This window comes from Oncorhynchus mykiss, chromosome 17, assembly GCF_013265735.2.
Source record: "Oncorhynchus mykiss isolate Arlee chromosome 17, USDA_OmykA_1.1, whole genome shotgun sequence".
In the NCBI taxonomy this organism is placed as follows: Eukaryota; Metazoa; Chordata; class Actinopteri; order Salmoniformes; family Salmonidae; genus Oncorhynchus; species Oncorhynchus mykiss.
This window is the reverse complement of record NC_048581.1, coordinates 51,730,361-51,749,130: the sequence shown is the minus strand read 5'-3', so window position 1 is coordinate 51,749,130 and position 18,770 is coordinate 51,730,361. Positions and strand designations below refer to the sequence as shown.

Sequence of the window (18,770 nt, the reverse complement as noted above, 5' to 3'; positions counted from 1 at the left end):
TTATTGATGAAGCTAATGACTGAGGTGGTGTACTCCTCAATGCCATTGGATGAATCACTGAATATTTTCCAGTCTGTGCTAGCAAAACAGTCCTGTAGTGTAGCATCCACATCATTTGACCACTTCCGTATTGAGCGAGTCACTGGTACTTCCTGCTTTTGTTTTTGCTTGTAAGCAGGAATCAGGAGGATAGAATTCTGGTCAGATTTTCCAAAAGGAGGGCGGGGGAGAGCTTTCTATGCATCTCTGTGTGTTGAGTAAAGGTGGTTTATGATGTTTTTTTCTCTGGTTGCACTTGTGACATGCTGGTAAAAATTTGGTAAAACTGATTTATTTTTGCCTGCATTAAAGTCCCCGGACACTAGGAGCGCCACTTCTGGGTGAGCATTTTCTTCTTTGCTTATGGCCTTGGTTGAGAGCAGTCTTAGTGCCAGCTTCATTCTGTGGTGGTAAATAGATGGCTGCAAATAATATAGATGAGAACTCGCTTGGTAGATAGTGTGGTCTACAGCTAATCATAAGGTACTCTACCTCAGGCAAGCAATACCTCGAGACTTCTTTAATATTATACATTGCGCACCAGCTGTTATTGACAAATAGACACACCCACCCACCCCTTGTCTTACCAGAGGTAGCATCTCTGTTCTGCCGGGACATGGAAAATCCCGTTAGCTCTATATTGTCTTTATCGTCGTTCAGCTACGTCTCAGTGAAACATAAGATGTCCCGTTGGTAGGAGAATTTTAATTGTAGGTCATCCATTTTATTTTCCAATGATTGCACGTTAGCAAGAAGAACGGATGGCAGTGGGAGTTTACTTGCTCACCTACAGATTCTCAAAAGGCTGCCTGATCTGTGGCCCCTTTTCCTGCATTTTTCTTCACGCAAAGGCGTGGATCTGGGCCTGTTCCATTGAAAGAGGATATCCTTCTCATCGGACTCGTTGAAGGAAAAAGTTTATTCCAGGTCACGGTGAATAATCGCTGTTCTGATGTCCAGAAGTTACTTTCGGTTATAAGTGATGATAGCAGCAACATTATGTACACAATAAGTTAAAAAAATAAGTTACACAAAACGCCCCCAAAAATAACCAAATAGCAACAATTGTTTGGGAGAATGTAAAACGTTAGCCATGTCGTCGGCGCCATTATGTTCATGCTTTGTTGAATAAAAAATATAGAAATTACTTCCACAAGGCTGTGAATGATTTGGGAGACAAGTCAAGAAGGGCCTTCTACTCTTTCAAAAGGAACATAAAACTTGACATCCCAATTAGAATCTTGCTAAAAATACTTCAATCAGTTATAGAACCCATTGCCCTCTATGGTTGTGAGGTCTGGGGTCCACTAATCACTAATCACTAATCAATAATTTACAAAATGGGACAAACCCTATTGAGACTGTGCATGCAGAATTCTGTAAAAATATACTTTATACTATACTTTCTAGTTATCAAAATCCAGAAAATAGCTGTTAACTTCCTGTTAGGTGGTTGTAGTATTTATGCTTACACATTCCATCACAAAGCCTTCGTCTACAGAGAGATTAACCTAGAGAAGACTCCCCTCAGCCAGCTGGTTCTGAGGCACACTGCCCACAAAATGAGGTGGAAACTGAGCTGCACTTCTTAACCATCTGCCAAATGTATGAACACCTTAGAGATGCATATTTCCCACAGATCACACAAACCCACAAAGAATTTGAAAACAAATCAAACATTGATAAACTCCCATATCTGTTCGACAAAATACCACAGTGTGCAAGCACAGCAGCAAGATATGTGGTCCGTTGCCATGAGAAAAGGGCAACCAGAACAAACAACATAATGTAAATACCACCAATATTTATCTGTTAATGTATTTTCCCTTACTATTCGAGAGAGAGAGAGAGAGAGAGAGAGAGAGAGAAAGAGAGAGAGAGAGCGAGAGAGAGAAGGGGCTGTCCCATTGTCTCAGAGAGAGTATGAGCTGTAGATGCCCAGAGCAGAGCATAACAGGAAGCGTATCTGTAAGATGGTAGGTAGTCTACCTCTTCCTGACATGGAAGAGACTCAGTGACATAGAGAGAGAGAGAAGTGTCGCCAATGTACCCCAGGGCATGTTTGACTAGTCAAGCACACTGTGTACTGTATCCCTACATCCGTGGCCTTGGTGTTTACACACACACACACACACTTACGAACTTATGGACACACACACACACACACACACACACACACACACACACACACACACACACACACACACACACACACACACACACACACACACACACACACACACACACACACACACACACACACACACACACAAATTAGATCAGAAAGCATCAGGATCACAGGAGGCTTGTGGTCAGGGAGGGGTGGGGGGTGGGGGGATGAAGTGGAGGACGGGGAGGAAGGGGGGACAGGATAGTAGAAGAGAAAGGTTCAAGGAAATGGGATGGAAATAATGAGGGGTGGGAGGAAAGGAGAGAGGGGACATGTTTGCCGTTTTAACGGTTGAGAACATCTGCACTCGTCTGCACTCGTCTGGCACATCTGTCCGTTCCCTGTTCGTCATTGCCGTTGCCTCCTGCACCGTGTTCAATGGAGCGAGGGAGAGAGGAGTATTCCATGAACACCGGTTACACCCCCTCACCAGTGTCTATTACACTGTCATCCTTATACACCCCTCTCCTCCCTCTCTCTCTCTCTCTATTCATCGCTCAGCTCTCCTCACTGCCGATCCCCCTCCAGGCGGAGCCCGGGGACAGCAGGTAATCATACATCTTCAATCCAGACTCATGTTGCCAATGACCTGCATCCCTTATAACAGCTAGAAGAAAAGGGAGAGAGAGGGGACAAGTAGAAAGCGAGAGATCTCTTAAGTAGAAGCCCAATTGGATTTATACCAAAACATAGTACGACAGATCATATTTGCACCCTACACACCCTGATTGATAAACATTTATGCTTGCTTTATCAACTTCCAAAAAGCATCTGATTGTATTTGGCATACAGGACTGTTCTAAAACCTATTGAAAGTGGTGTAGGGGGTAAAACATATGACATAATTAAATGAATGTATACTGGCAAAACGTGCAGCATCAAAATTGGGAAGAAAATATTATAATTCTTTAACCGGGGGGGCGGGGGGTGGTTTATGCTAGGTTTCCAATATGAGTCTAGCGCTCTTCAATATTTACATCAACGACATGGCCACTATTCTAGTAAAATCCTCAGCCCCTGGTGTTAGCCTCCACAATTCAGTGGTTAAATGCCTGCTTTTCGCAGATGACCTGTGCCTTCCTGTCACCCACAGCATGTGGCCTACAGCAGAGCCAGACCTGGGTCCTGGCAGTAAACCCCCCCAAAATTATGATTTTCCAGAGAAGATCCAGATCTCAGGGAATTAGACCAAAGTTCTCAATTAGTACAAAATATGTAGAGTATTGCACACACTACAATTACTTTTAAAAATTGTCTTAACTGGACACAGTGAATGAACTGAGAGAGAAAGCATGCAGGGCATTCTATGCCATTGAAAACAAACTCAAATTGAAATACCTATTCAAATTTGGCTAAAACTAAATGAATGTGCCATTGAACCAATTGCACTTTACGGCAGCGAGGCGTGAGGTCCACTTGCAAAATAAGATTTCACCCCATTGAATCCCTGCATGCAGTGTTCTGTAAGATTATCCTACATGTCCAAAGGAAAACTACAGCATGCAGGGCAGAGTTAGTCCAATATCCACAAATAATAAAAACTCCAAAAAGAGCAATTAAGTTTGGGAAACATCTAAAATACAGTGACCCCCTCTCATATCATTACTAAGCTCTGCAATGCCAAGAGCTGAGCAAAGAAGAGTCCCCTCATCCAGCTGGTCATGGGGCTGAGTTCACAAACCTGTTACACTTACACACTGAAGCCTCAGGACCAGAACATCCAATCAATGAAAATAAATCAAATTATTACACAGTCAAAACAAAACTACATTGCTTATTGGGAAACACAAGCACAAGAACATAGCAAAATGCAGTGCTATCTGGCCCTAAATCGACAGTACCCCAAGGCAAACTATTTGACCATGGTTACTGATCAAAACCTTTGGAGACTTTGACAAGATGTAGGCTCGTTGAGCACAGCCTTCCCATTGAGAAGGGTAGACATAGGAAAACCTGGCTCCATGTAGAGGAAAGGCTGTGCAACCACTGCACCACAGCAGAACCTGAGACGGAGCTGCATTTCCTGACAAAATGTAAAAAAAATATAAAAATTAGAGAGATAGGGGGAAGAGAAAGATGAGGCTATTAAGAAGGGTAAGAGGGCATGATTTTGCATACATTTACAGCATTATCTTAATATTTAACCCATAAAACTGTAATAATTTATGTCCCTTTGCCCTCAGAACAGCCTCAATTAGTCTGGGCATGGCCGATGTTGACTCCAATGCTTTCCACAGTTGTGTCAAATTGGCTGGGTGGTGGACCATTCTTGATACACATGGGAAACAGTTGAGCGTCAAAAACCCAGCAGTGGTGCAATTCTGGACACAAACCGGTGCGCTTGGCACCTACTACCATAACCCGTTCAAAGGCATTTAAATAGTTTGTCTGGCCCATTCACCCAGAATAACACACAATCCATGTCTCAATTGTCTAATGGCATAAAACTCCTTCTTTAACCTGTCTCCTCCCCTTTCACCTACACTGATTGAAGTGGATTTAACAAGTGACATCAATAAGGGATCATAGCGTTCACCTGTATTCACCTGGTCAGCCTGTCATTGAATGAGCAGGTGTTATTAATATTTTGTATACTCAATGTGCATACAGTATACCCTACTGGTACTGACGCTACTGTTACTGTGGTATTGCCATGGCTTGCATCAGCATCCTCTCTTCAGGTGGAGGTCCCCTAGCACTCGCCAACGTGCACTCTCCACCCTGGCACGCAAAGATGTCGATGGCATCAAGTTTGCTACCTAGAAACGATAAGGACACACATAAACACATGCACGCGCACAAGCACACACACATACACACACACCAAACGATGTCTGGATTGCCTATCTCTTCTCACCAGGCACTGATGCCTGTTGTCTAGGTCCAGGTTATAATTAACCACCCTAGGATAAATATAGATCTTCAGAAACAACAACCTGACAGAAACACTCACATCACAGGCACACACACACACACACACACACACACACACACACACAAGCACGCACGCACACTGAGAAGAGAGGATGAGAAGAAGGAGATAAGAAAGATAAGGGAGGATGGCTTGGATACAGGCACTGGTCATCATGGCGATGTAATTGGCCTCAGTGAATCACTAGGCCTGGGAGAGACACTGGTCTTGCGGTTGTCTTTGACAAGCGTGACTCACAGCTTGTTATTGATTTATTTCAATAGACTAGGGATGGCAACTTTGATGGGGATGGGGGCCACAAAAAAATCTGAACACATGAGGGGCCGCAGTGGCTTGCAGGTCTGTGTACCCACATCCATAACCACAAATGCTGTAAGAGCCGGCCCTAGCCTTTTAGGGGCCCCAAGTAACATTTTGTTAGTGGGCCCTCTAGCCCACCAACAATAGTCAGAAGGCCAGCATCCCGTAGTCGCCTCTTCACTGTTAACGTTGAGACTGGTGTTTTGCGGGTACTATTTAATGAAGCTGCCATTTGAGGACTTGTGAGGCATCTGTTTCTCAAACTAGACACTAATGTACTTGTCCTCTTGCTCAGTTGTGCACCGGGTCCTCCCACTCCTCTTTCTATTCTGGTTATAGACAGTTTGCGCTGTTCTGTGAATGGAGTAGTACACAGCATTGTACGAGATCTTCCGTTTCTTGGCAATTTCTCGCATGAAATAACCTTAATTTCTCAGAACAAGAACAGACTAACGAGTTTCAGAAGAAAGGTCTTTGTGTCAAAACTCCCTAAGGAGATGTGGGTGTGGAGTCAGGCGCAGGAGAAACAAGTTCAGAATGAAAAGGGTGTTTAATAAACCATCAAAAATCACAGGACACCTGACTACAGCAGTAGCCATGAAACACACTCAGACACAGTCCAGGAAAAAAACCACCTGTAAAACATGAACTAGCGAAAAAAGCAACCCAAACTGACAGTAAACAGAAAAAATTCTGCACAAAAACCCAAAGGAAATGTCCTGAAAAATACCCCCCCTAATGAACCAAAATGAAACCAGGTGAAAACACAAAACAGACAAAACCAAAAGAAAAGGAAAAAGGATCGGTGGCAGCTAGTAGACCATCGACGACGACCGCCGAGCGCCGCCCGAACAAGGAGAGGAGCCACCTTCGGTGGAAGTCGTGACACTTTGTTTGTGGCCATTTTGAGCCTCTAATCGAACCCACAATTGCTGATGCTCCAGAAGGCCAGTTGTATTGCTTCTTTAATTAGCACAACAGTTTTCATCTGTGCTAACATAATTGCCAAAGGGTTTTCTATTGATCAATTAGCCTTTTAAAATGGTAAACCTGGGTTAGCTAACACAACGAGCCATTGGAACACAGGAGTGATGGTTGTTAATAATGAGCCTCTGTACGCCTATGTAGATATTCCATAAAAAATCTGACGTTTCCAGGTACAATATTGATTTCCAACATTAACAATGTCTACACTGTATTTCTGATCAATTTGACGTTATTTTAATGGAGAAAAATGTGCTTTTCTTTCAAAAACAAGTACATTTCTAAGTGACCCCAAACTTTTGACTGGTATTGTGTGTATATTTGTATATACAGTGGGGCAAAAAAGCATTTAGACAGCCACCAATTGTGCAAGTTCTCCCACTTAAAAAGATGAGAGAGGCCTGTAATTTTGATCATAGGTACGCTTCAACTATGACAGACAAAATTAGATTTTTTTTCTCCAGGAAATCACATTGTAGGATTTTTAATGAATATATTTGAGTATTTATCTCAATACTTTGTTATATACCCTTCGTTGGCAATGACAAGGGTCAAACGTTTTCTGTAAGTCTTCACAATGTTTTCACACACTGTTGCTGGTATTTTGGCCCATTCCTCCATGCAGATCTCCTATAGAGCAGTGATGTTTTGGGGCTGTTGCTGGGCAACATGGACTTTCAACTCCCTCCAAAGATTTTATATGGGGTTGAGATCTGGAGACTGGCTAGGCCACTCCAGGACCTTGAAATGCTTCTTACGAAGCCACTCCTTCATTGCCCGGGCGGTGTGTTTGGGATCATTGTCATGCTGAAAGACCCAGCAACATTTCATCTTCAATGCCCTTGCTGATGGAAGGAGGTTTTCACTCAAAATCTCACGATACATGGTTTCCACCCCCATGCTTCACAGTTCTTTGTCCTCCAAACACGTCAAGTTGAGTTTTTACCAAAAAGTTATAATTTGGTTTCATCTGACCATATGACATTCTCCCAATCTTATTCTGGATCATCCAAATGCTCTCTAGCAAACTTCAGACGGGCCTGGACATGTACTGCCTTAAGCAGTGGGACACGTCTGGCACTGCAGGATTTGAGTCCCTGGCGGCGTAGTGTGTTACTGATGGTAGGCTTTGTTACTTTGGTCCCAGCTCTTGTGATAATTTTGACCCCACGGGGTGAGATCTTGCGTGGAGCCCCAGATCGAGGGAGATTATCAGTGGTCTTGTATGTCTTCCATTTCCTAATAATTGCTCCCACAGTTGATTTCTTCAAACCAAGCTGCTTACCTATCGCAGATTCAATCTTCACAGCCTGGTACAGGTCTACAATTTTGTTTCTGGTGTCCTTTGACAGCTCTTTGGTCTTGGCCATAGTGGTGTTTGGAGTGTGACTGTTTGAGGTTGTGGACAGGTGTCTTTTATACTGATAACAAGTTCAAACAGGTGCCATTAATACAGGTAACGAGTGGAGGGCAGAGGAGCCTCTTAAAGAAAAAGTTACAGGTCTGTGAGAGACAGAAATCTTACTTGTTTGTAGGTGACAAAATACTTATTTCCACCATAATTTGCAAATTAATTCATTAAAAATCCTACAATGTGATTTTCTGGATTTTTTTTCTCCACATTTTGTCTGTCATAGTTGAAGTGTACCTATGATGAAAATTAGAGGCCTCTCATCTTTTAAAGTGGGAGAACTTGCACAATTGGTGTCTGACTAAATACTTTTTTTGCCCCACTGTATATTAATATGTTTTATTATTATTTTCTTAAAAATGTATCCTCTGCAGCATGAGGCCCATGGGCTACAAGTCGCCCGTCTCTGCATTAGACATTTTGTTGACTAGTATTACTGTTGTCATTTTTTTGGACCTCTTTGATATTTAATTGCAGTGTTGAGAGGTAGCAATTAAGCAGTTCATTGCACAGTTTACACACCTCTGGGTCCTGTGCATATGATGAATAAACGTTGATTCGATTGGAATTTTTGTACAAATATTGAATATAATTATTTTGAATATCATGCTAGTTATACTATCTAATTGACTAGATACTGTTTCTCTAATAAAAGGGTATTTTGCTGCAGTTCCTAGTCTAAACTGTATAATATATATATATCATGCAAACCAACAACTGCCAATTGGCGCCCTGTCGACTTCAATCTAAGTAATGGCTGTTGCTAGCTAGTATGAGCTGTCGTGCCATGGCCCTTATAGTGAATGAGTCACAACACAACACAACACAGGAGGGAGTGTTATTCTCCTCAACACTGACTCTGGGGTGAGATCTGCCCCAGGTGTGTAGTGGAACCTGGTGAACACACACACACACACACACACACACACACACACACACACACACACACACACACACACACACACACACACACACACACACACACACACACACACACACACACACACACACACACACACACACACACACACACACACACACACACACACACACACACACACACACACACACACGCACAGCTCATTGTCTCACCTGTGTGAGTGTGTGCAGGACCGGTTTTACGACTGCACCGGGGGGGTGAGTTGAGCAACTGTTTGAGATCACATACACCTGAACTTATTGTTTTGTCCTGGTGAGGCAGTTGACGTGATGAATTAAAGGACTTGAGAGCTGACTTTATCTTGCCAGGTCGTCCATTTGAGATTAAAATCTCTTTTGTTTTCTTCCTGTTGTTGTTTTGACCTTGATGATGTACAATAACAATTCAGACAAGATTTTATAGATAAAATAGCAGAGAAACCAGCTCTGAAACAATCAGTCAGGCTGTCAAGCTATAACAACCAGTGGTGTTCTATGTCTTTGGACTAGAATTGCGTTGTCGTCTTTTGGTCTGTGTTTTTAATAGCTCTTTTAAAGATTGTGTTGAGTGTGTGTGTGTGTGTGTGTGTGCGTGTGCGTGTATATGTGCGTGCGTGTGTGTGTGTGTGTGTGTGTGTGTGTGTGCGTGTGCGTGTGTGCGTGTGTGTGTGTGCGTGTGTGTGTGTGTGTGTGTGTGTGTGTGTGTGTGTGTGTGCCTCAGCACTCCCCATTCCCAGTCCTTCCTTCCGGCTGGTGTGGAGTTGCTCTGATCACAGGCAGACTGCTAATGTGCTGACAGAAGGACAGAGAGCTGAAAAGGTTGTTAAAGCTCAGACACACACTGGCCTCAGAGACGACTTGGCAAACTTGATTTTAGAATTAGAATATTAATGTACGACATGTTGGCTCTCTGTTCCAAGACAGTTAGGCTACACTCTAGTTAGAATACAAATGAGAATGTTGTTGTCGTGATTGGTGTTTGGTGCAAACATGGAAGCTAGTTTGGCAGCCACTGTACTGTATACTGTCTCTATAGGCATACTGTGCTCTGTCGAACACTAGTTTGCTGCTACCACTGCTCAATACTTCTGTCTCATACTGTATCTCAGAGAGTAGTTCTCTGTGTTGTCCACTGTTGACTGTGTTCTCCCCACCGACTAACCTTCCACAGAGGCACAAGGTGTCCGGAGATCTTTCACCAGGAAGACTAATTACCTTTAAGTCAATGCTTTAGGTTTTACTTGACCTTCTACTGATAAGGACGTATGCTGTGTACCACTGTGTGTGTTCTCACACTACTCCCTACCTACAGTGCCTCGTTAGGCACTCCCTGTCTCCCTATGTTGGACTGCTGCCAGCCAATACCATGTACTAAGACGTGGTATTACTCACATGCGTGCCAAATACTTTCTTGGGATTTCTAGTTGAGGAGTTTGTCAGGTGTGACTTGGGGAAAGGTAGAGCAGGGGAGAGGACGGGTTTCTCTCATGACTCTTCCTGATTAGGGTTATTCCTTGTTGTCTTGGATTGCTGTCTTTGGGGGCTTTGGGTTGCATGGTTTAAACCTCCACAGTAGACAGGGACAATGGACCTTTGACACAGTGCTTTATCTATGAATATGTTTCCTGTGTTCTATTGTCTAATCTGTACTGTGTCGAAGATGACTGGGGTCATGTCGGATCAGTGAACAACTGTCCAGTGTCTATATGTAGCTGGCAGAATGTGTATTACTAGTCGCCACGTTTTGGACAAAGTGCATCGAAATAGAACGTTTGATGGCTCAACTTACTTGCACCCCTTTTAGTGCACATCACACTTGTTTCCGCACACCTGTGCCCTCTTGGCTCAGTAACAGATCATCGTTGTCTCATTCCTCTCCATTGACTAGTGACGCAACATGATTGTGCACAATGAAGTTTTTACACACTTCTCTGAAGCTGATATGCCTCTACTGCCCTCATGTGGCAGATGAGAGAAATTACGGTGTTAACCCCGCGATTTTCACATGTTGCTGTGTAGACTAGAATGACCTGTGAGTTAGCTGACCAAGCACAGTGGCACCAGGGAAGAGAAAGGACATGAATGTATCATCTCGTTATTAACCAGTATTTCTTTCAGGACACCAGTGCTTGCCGGATATTTGTGGGTCCTTGAGTTTCACAGAAATATAAGACATACACTGTAGGTCTCACTGCACCCTTACCTCTCTCTAGGATCCTCGCCCACCCCCTTGCCTACCTTTACCCTCTGGGTACCCCACCAATCAATGTGCTCTGACCTCTGACCTTTATAACCTTCTGACCCTTACCGATCTCTCCTCTCCTCCCTCTCACCCCAACCTGTGAGGACCCCTGAGCATAGCTGTCCTCCATTGTGTAGAGTTCGCCGGCTGATCTTATTTCATGTAGGTAGTATTCACCCTTTATTCACCCTTTCTCTTCACCTCCTCCCAACTGCATGGTTCCTCTGCTCACTGCATGGCGTCGGTGACTAACTGCTACAGAGTGACAAACTGGATTCACCCTGTTGGTTTTACTGCCAAGCGTCTGTAGACGGAGTGACTGTTTTTAAACTGCGTGTTAACGGGTGTGTTCGACATTACAGCCAGCCAGCATTGTAGGCAAGGCGCGATTGACCGATCTACAAATCGCCTCGCATCTTAAATAACAACTCACTGTTACTCGTAGATCAGTCAGTCAGTCACAATTTACCCACAATGCATTACAGATTTGATCATTCGAACACAGCCATTGACTGAGTTCTAAATGGCCTCGTGGATATGCCCATCCTTCACTGCTGCGGTGCCATTCTAAAGGCTGGATATTCACCACTAACCTGACCCTATTTTCTGACTGCCCTAACCTGGCCGTGGTTTGCATGCTCTAACTACTCACCAATATATCAGTCAATGCTGATAATTGAAACTAAATACAGCTGTTTAATCATTCTCAAATATGCTAGTAGTACTGTGTATGAAAGGTTTGTTGGCCATTGACAATTATTCAAGGCAACATTAAAATGCATGCGTTTGAGGCCTGTGTGTGTGATTTTGCTTAAAATGCATGAAAGTGTGTGATGATGCTGCTGCTGATGGTGATGTTTCACGTGAGGAAGGCTCTGTCCAACACCGTATCTTCTCTCTGTCTGTTCCAGGTTTGGTACGAGGAAGAAGAGGAAGGTGAGATTAAGGGCACCATTGTGTTCTGCCTGCAGGCTGAACACGCAGGAACACGCACGTACTACTTCGGCGCTGAGACTGCCGAGGAACAGGAGGAGTGGATCGACGCTATGAACGAGGCTGCACACGTCCAGATACCGCCTGCACAGAGGTCCACACAAGCACACACATGCATGGACGCACACACACACACACACACACACACACACACACACACACACACACACACACACACACACACACACACACACACACACACACACACATGCGCACTCACGCAAGCACGCATGTACACACACTTTCTAACTCTGTCCCTTCGCCACAGGACCACCAACTCCGAGGCCACCACGCCCACAGCAGAACTCCATGGTAACACCTTGGTAACCAAAGGACCTGAACCACACACCCAGACACACACACACATTGATGACAACGGCCAGACGACTGAACTCCTAGATCCAAAGCGCGGATCACGAGAACCCGCACATCACAAGGTCAACGGGGTCGACGCCATGGAAACGCCCCCTCCCTCTACCAGCTATTCAGAAAAGGATGGGAGGATGGGGGGAGAGAGAGGGGAGAGGGGGGAGAGAGGAGTGCTTGGACCTGGGGGTCCATCCCATCACCAGCCCAATGGGTGGGGCAACTACGGCCCCCCAAACCATGGAAACGGACCACCCCAGGGTAACGGGCGGCCACCCCAGGCACCTCCAGAGGGAGGGATGAGAGAGGGGAGGGAGGTGAGGGAGCAGCCTGAGAATGTGGTGCTGAGACGGGGTTTCGTGCCACGGACAAACCCTGAGAGACAGGCCCAGAGGAAGAGCTCCATGACTCAGCTACAGCAGTGGGTCAACCAGCGCAGAGTCATAGCTGTACAGGAGGACTTGAACAGGTGAGAGAGACAGAGGTAGAGAGGTAAGAGAGAGGATGAGGATGAGTAAGAGGAAGTGAGATTAAGGGAGTGGTAGAGTGAAGAATTGTTTGTATTTTTAATGTCTACAACTACATGTTTTGCCTTCAACCGTCTCTCTCTCGCTCTCTTCCCCCAGTCCATCTCATTATTACACAGTGAACCGTGGCGTACCAGCTGACTACTACAGCATCTACAATAGCGTGGGGGGCGGTCCGGGCTACGTGGAGGAGTACCCCCTCTACCCTCCAGGCGTACGCCCTGACAGCATCTGCTCCGTGTCAGCCGTGGGCTACGACCGCATGGGCCCCCCTCGCTGGACCAACGATGAGAAGAGACGCTCACTGCGGGACGGGCCCCTCTACAGACCCCCACCCCCCCGAGACCCATACGGCCCCCCACCCAGCCCTGCCTATTACGGCCAGATGGATGCAGCCCAGACCGCCATGAGGCGTCTGTCCATCCAACCTAGGTCTAGGTCCGTTCCCAGGTCCCCCTCCTCGTCCACGGGTGGTCCCTACTCTCCCAGCCCCCATAGCTTTGCCTCGCCTATCTGCTCACCCTCGGCCCGGTTTGACAGAGGACCAGGCAGGCTACGGGAGGATGTGATCTACGCTGACCCCTCTGTGTATGGACTGAGGAGATCACTGAGCTCTCCCAAGGTGAGAGATGGGAGAGGGTGTGTGTGTATTTGCGTGTGTGGTGGGGGAGAGGGTGTAGGTGTACAGTTTGTGTGTATGTGGTGGGGGAGAGGATGTGTGTGTGTGTGTGTGTGTGTGTGTGTGTGTGTGTGTGTGTGTGTGTGTGTGTGTGTGTGTGTGTGTGTGTGTGTGTGTGTGTGTGTGTGTATTATTGTCAGGAGTCAGCTGTTAATGGGTGAAGATTTGTTTGTGTTTTTAGGCCAAAATCATAGTGATCCCAGAACATCCTGGTTATTTATCTTATTTCAGTATGATTACCCTGGAGACAGGAGGTCGCTAAGCCAAGGAATGTACCACTACAACTACCCTGCCTCCCCCTCTCTCCACAGCAAAATGGTACGTCCTCCCAAAGAATGTTACACTGTCAAGAGATACAGACCAATGAGTCCAATGTCAAGTTTGGGAGACACTTGGCTAGAGTACTCACACACACTTTCACACACCTACACACTCACTTGGCGGGGATAAGGTCCTCGGCAGCTACCTCTGCTTAAAATGTAACCAGCAACTAAAGGTATGCTATAGCTGTGCTTTCCTGTTGTTTCTGGTTTGAGTTCTTATGTCTGTCCTCCCTGTCTCCACTATCTCGCTGTCTCTTTTTCTTTCATTCTTGGTCACTCTCTTTCTCCCTCTTTTTTTGTCTCTTTCTTTCTTTACTTCTGTCTGTCTGTCACTCTCTCTCTCCCTCTCTCCCTCTCTCTCTCTCTCTCTCTCTCTCTCTCTCTCTCTCTCTCTCTCTCTCTCTCTCTCTCTCTCTCTCTCTCTCTCTCTCTCCCTCTTACACTCTCCCTGTCTGTTTCTGCGTCTGCTGGTGCCACTGATGCTGCTGCTACTGGTTTGACTGGCGTCTCTGGTACTGGGTCTTGCACTGTCCTTGTCCTTTTCACTGTTGCTGCTTATGCTGCTCTATTAGGAGGACATGTTAGACCTGCAGCTCCAGAGAAACCTGGAGTACCTCGATCAACAGGTACGTACCGTGGTCATCTCTGGACACACCTCTTACCCCTGCCGTGGAACACATCACAACGTCAAACCAGATCGGATTGTTTAATACATTTAATACCTTCACACATTTTGTTGAGTCAGTCAATTTGTGAAAGCTTCGTAACTTACTGAGTACAGAGCAGAAGTCGTGAGAAATTTGCGAAGAGTGACATTCTGATCATCCGAAAACTGTTGGTTATATCAAACCCCGTCACACAGTGCGGTTGACAGCATTTGTGTTGACAACGTTTGCCACATTGTTTAGATGTATTGTCACGTGGAAGATTGTCCATGTTGTCACCTGCTAAACACCTGTTTCTCACGAACACAGTCCACATTCACTCCCACTGTCTTATCTTCTTTCCCCTGTCTCACTGTCACGGACTGCTTACACCTTATCATAATGACCAGGTCATAGTGCTACAGTATACACACCATTTCAGATCACTGTACCACAGTACTGGAACTCTTTGTTGGACATTGTACACAAACAGAAATGTGTCTCTTCGATGTATCCAATTTCATTCTCAAATGTCAGTAAGAAAAGACAAAAAAAAACACTCGTCAGGGATTATTACTGCTAGACGTCAGGCTCCTGGTCATTACTGTGGCAACCAGGAGAATGATGGGCAGTGTGTTTTGCCCCAGGTGACCGGGAGAGATCACGTTGTCGGCATGGTAACCAGAATGGTGGAGCGATCCTCCCCTAGAGCAAAGCTCTTCGCACAAGTAAGAGAGGAGAGAGTGTCCCAGAGAGACAGGCTTCAGCTAGACCCACAGCCCCCCACAAAAACAATGATTTTCCACCTAAAGCCTTTTCATATAAGTAACCAAGTAAAAAATCATGTTTCTAACCAGGACCCAGTCATATGCCATAACCCAAAGGAAAGCAGTTCCAACCCACTATTTGTAAAACACTGCTCCACAAAGACTCCCATACCCTCACACTATCCCCCTCCTCAAAGACTAATAATAACACACATGTGTAATAATAAGACACAATAATAAGACACTAATGCTTTTCCAAGAAGCCTGGACCGTTACAGCACAGATTGTTTTGTACGTGAGTTGTAGGCTTTCTGCTTTTCAGAGTGTAACTAAGCTTGTGCTTGTGCTCCTTCCATAGAGGTCAGCTACTGCCCTCTTCAGGGCTTTTCTAGTCACTAGTGATTTAGGCTAGGAGGCTCAACTGTTGTCTAGACAGAATCAAGGGTTTCCCTCTGACTCCACAGTCTCCCTCAAGGTCTATACAGCCAAGCCCAAGCCTGCCTCTCCCTCCTCTCTCCAGTACCCTACTCTAGCATGTGGATGTTAGACGCTAGGCTCTCTTCTAGCTTTCGGTTTCTTTGTCCAACCAATTCGATGGCGATTTTAGTTATCCATTTTGCTTCACAGTGCAGTGTTGTATGTGTCTTTGTTAAGTTCCTTTGTTTTTCCATCTGTGTTCTATGTCATATCCTGTCTTGTGCTGTAGCCTAATTGTGTCTTGTTGCTTCACAACAACCGCCCCTCTTCTGCGTGCCCCTCTGTCTTCACTGCGATGTCATATCCTCCTTCACATACTTTCCAATCACAGTGCTCCATAAGGACATGGACAACCTGGATATGACCTTTGACCTTTTGACAGAGGGGTTTATCATTCCAGCTCACCCTGTCGGCTCTTACTGCTCGATGCTGTAAACATCACAGTTTTATTTATGCTTTTTTAAAGTTATTGATTGGATATTGTTATGATCTTATTTGTCTAGTATATCAGTATTAATATTGATTCAATATAAATTGTCCTGTGTAGTAGTGATGTCATATGTACAGTATGTACTATGCACATGGTATGGTACAGTGTTTTACACTTATTCTGTTTGGTTCTACGCTATTGATAAAGTGTTGTTTACAGCCATATGGATCTGGGCCATTCCAATTGCTCACTCTGGCTGCGAGTTGTTTTTCAAACCCTTGATCTATGGAGAATTTATTTGAATTGGGTTCTGTTTGATATACTGTTAGTATTAAGAATGAGTCCTGCCTCTGTTTTCCCAGGTGCCTCCGTTCCATGACCCATACAGGGAGCTTCACCCCACACTGAAACTCAATGAGATTGAGACCAGCGTAAGGCCACATCCCTCCATCTAACCATCCTCTCTCCTCCTCTCTTAAACAATCAACCTTCAGAAACCATCCTCTCCCCTGCAAACACACTTCCTCCAATGTCTCTCTCTCTCTCCCTCTCTCTCGTTCTCTTTCTCTCTCTCTCCTCTGTTAGAAACTCTTGGGTCGTCTGTGTGAGCAAAACAGGTTTCTAAAGGACCAGGAGGAAGTTGTTCACAGGCTGAGAATGGACAAGGTACTGTACGAAATACAAAGCTGCTAAAGAAAGTAAACATAAAAGACCACCCCTAGGTAAAAACCTAGCGTTCCTCTTCCCCTGTCCTAACCTTAACCATTATCAAGTGAGAATGCAAAACTGACCCAAGGTCAGCATCTCAGGGCAACGTCACCCTACTCCCCAACCATTGCCTGACATGTCCCCTGTTACCTGCTGTTCCCAGGACAGCCTAGAGGGAGCACTGGTGGCCACACATCAGGAGATGGAGCTGTACCGGGGTCAGCCGCTGGTTGCAGACAAACTACAGCTGAAGAAGGAGACACTGCAGAACCAGCTCATCAACATCAGAGGAGAACTCTCCCAGGCATCCAGCGTAAGACACATACAGGAGATTATAGCAATCTATGATAATCCATAGTGATCCATTATATATACTGTAACCTAAATGTGATGAGTAAATCAAGGAGATCCTTTCGAGGTATCCTGTGAAAGAGACATGGAGCATAACCCATTTCTCTAAATCTAAACTATGATCTTCTATTTGTAATCTATAACATCTGATCACCATCAGATGACAACTCTCCTACTCCAATGTGATAGATACTGTGTAGTCAATGGATTCAACATACAGCCAGGGTTTTTCACGCAAAGGGAAAAAACGCATGTGCCCTCCACCGGAGGCCCTTTTTGGTCTAGGAAAAACCTTCATAGTTCCAGGTCCTGAGCGTCTCCTCTATCCCCTGCTGTCCCCAGGCTCTGACCACCACACGGATGGAGTTTGAAGCTCTGGAGGACGAGGTCAACGCTATCCATGGGGACCTGTGGGAGCAGCTCAACGCAGGCGGGCAGGTACATGGACACCCTCTCTTCATCAGGACCCCACACTGGTCATCTACTCTGTGATCCACCTAAATCTTCAACATTTTTCTTGTGGCGTGTTTTTAGCCAGTCACCAATTGAACACTGAATTTGAAGCCTATAAATAAAATGACTAGAATGGAACTGATCCTATAATCTCCCCTGCTCATAACCCACCTGTATGGTTCCATTCTAGCTTCTAGGACTTTTCTTTGGCTGTTTTCCAGGTACCACAGTGTTATCCTAGGTTGCTAATAGCTGAGCGGAAACCTTCCTTCTAATCAATAATTTAAAAAGCACATGAATCGCTCATCAATAAGAAATGAACACAATTAAAATGTTCATCATGTCCTATTTATCATTGTGTAGTCAACCTGCCCCATTAAACACCTGACTGTCACTCCTTTCCATGGGATGTAACCTGGCTCATGGTGGTGAACTGTGAAGAGACTGTCTATAAGAGTGCAGTGTCTGTGACCCACTCACTAGCACAGTCGTATTCACTAGGAATGAAATGGACGCAAACGGGCCGAAACTGGGAGAGAGTACATGCATGTTTTCATTTTCTGTTGCAAAATGTTTTGCTACGTTTTGCTACAGTGTGCACTAATCAATGCAACCCTGTTGTTTTCTAAGACAATAAGGCTACCTGGTGTCACTCTCTCACACTGCTCTGGCCTTATAACTGAGCCACCGACTGTAACTCCTGCATCACTCACTGACTTGTTTTCTAACAGAATACTTGATAATAACAAAAATATGTTATTAACAAGCTAGTATTCAGTAGTATACTTAAAATGTTATTCTCTAACATTTTCCTCTCCTCTATCCTTCTCGTATCACCTTTCCTTCCCTCGTCTTCTTTCCACCCCCTACTCTCCTTGGTCAGAGTGAGATGGTCCATAGACACATTCAGAAGGAGTTCTGGAGAGTTCAGGAAGTGTGGGAGGGGCTCCACAAGAGCAACCTTTCCAGAGGCACAGACACAGCCAAACACAGGGGTACGCATCACCTCACAACAACATAACATACACTATAGTCTCACACAAATATAGTAATTGC

The 18,770-nt window shown here is 45.1% G+C and overlaps 1 protein-coding gene across 18 annotated transcripts in view; it reads left to right on the top strand.

Annotated features, from left to right (window-relative positions):
• LOC110493208 (pleckstrin homology domain-containing family A member 6) overlaps positions 1–18,770 on the top strand; it is a 168,738-nt gene that overhangs the window by 123,644 nt on the left and 26,324 nt on the right. For 10 of the 18 annotated variants that reach the window (XM_036950069.1, XM_036950072.1, XM_036950071.1 and 7 more), the window contains 11 exons: positions 11,908–12,083; positions 12,258–12,824; positions 12,982–13,504; positions 13,793–13,879; positions 14,457–14,510; positions 15,176–15,256; positions 16,565–16,633; positions 16,788–16,868; positions 17,074–17,223; positions 17,604–17,699; positions 18,598–18,709. In XM_036950069.1, the coding sequence (XP_036805964.1) occupies positions 11,908–12,083; positions 12,258–12,824; positions 12,982–13,504; positions 13,793–13,879; positions 14,457–14,510; positions 15,176–15,256; positions 16,565–16,633; positions 16,788–16,868; positions 17,074–17,223; positions 17,604–17,699; positions 18,598–18,709 (1,996 nt within the window). Of the gene's footprint in view, positions 1–9,473; positions 11,159–11,907; positions 12,084–12,257; positions 12,825–12,981; positions 13,505–13,792; positions 13,880–14,456; positions 14,511–15,175; positions 15,257–16,564; positions 16,634–16,787; positions 16,869–17,073; positions 17,224–17,603; positions 17,700–18,597; positions 18,710–18,770 lie in introns of those variants that run through there. The other 8 variants (XM_036950067.1, XM_036950083.1, XM_036950082.1 and 5 more) reach the window with 5 other exon arrangements.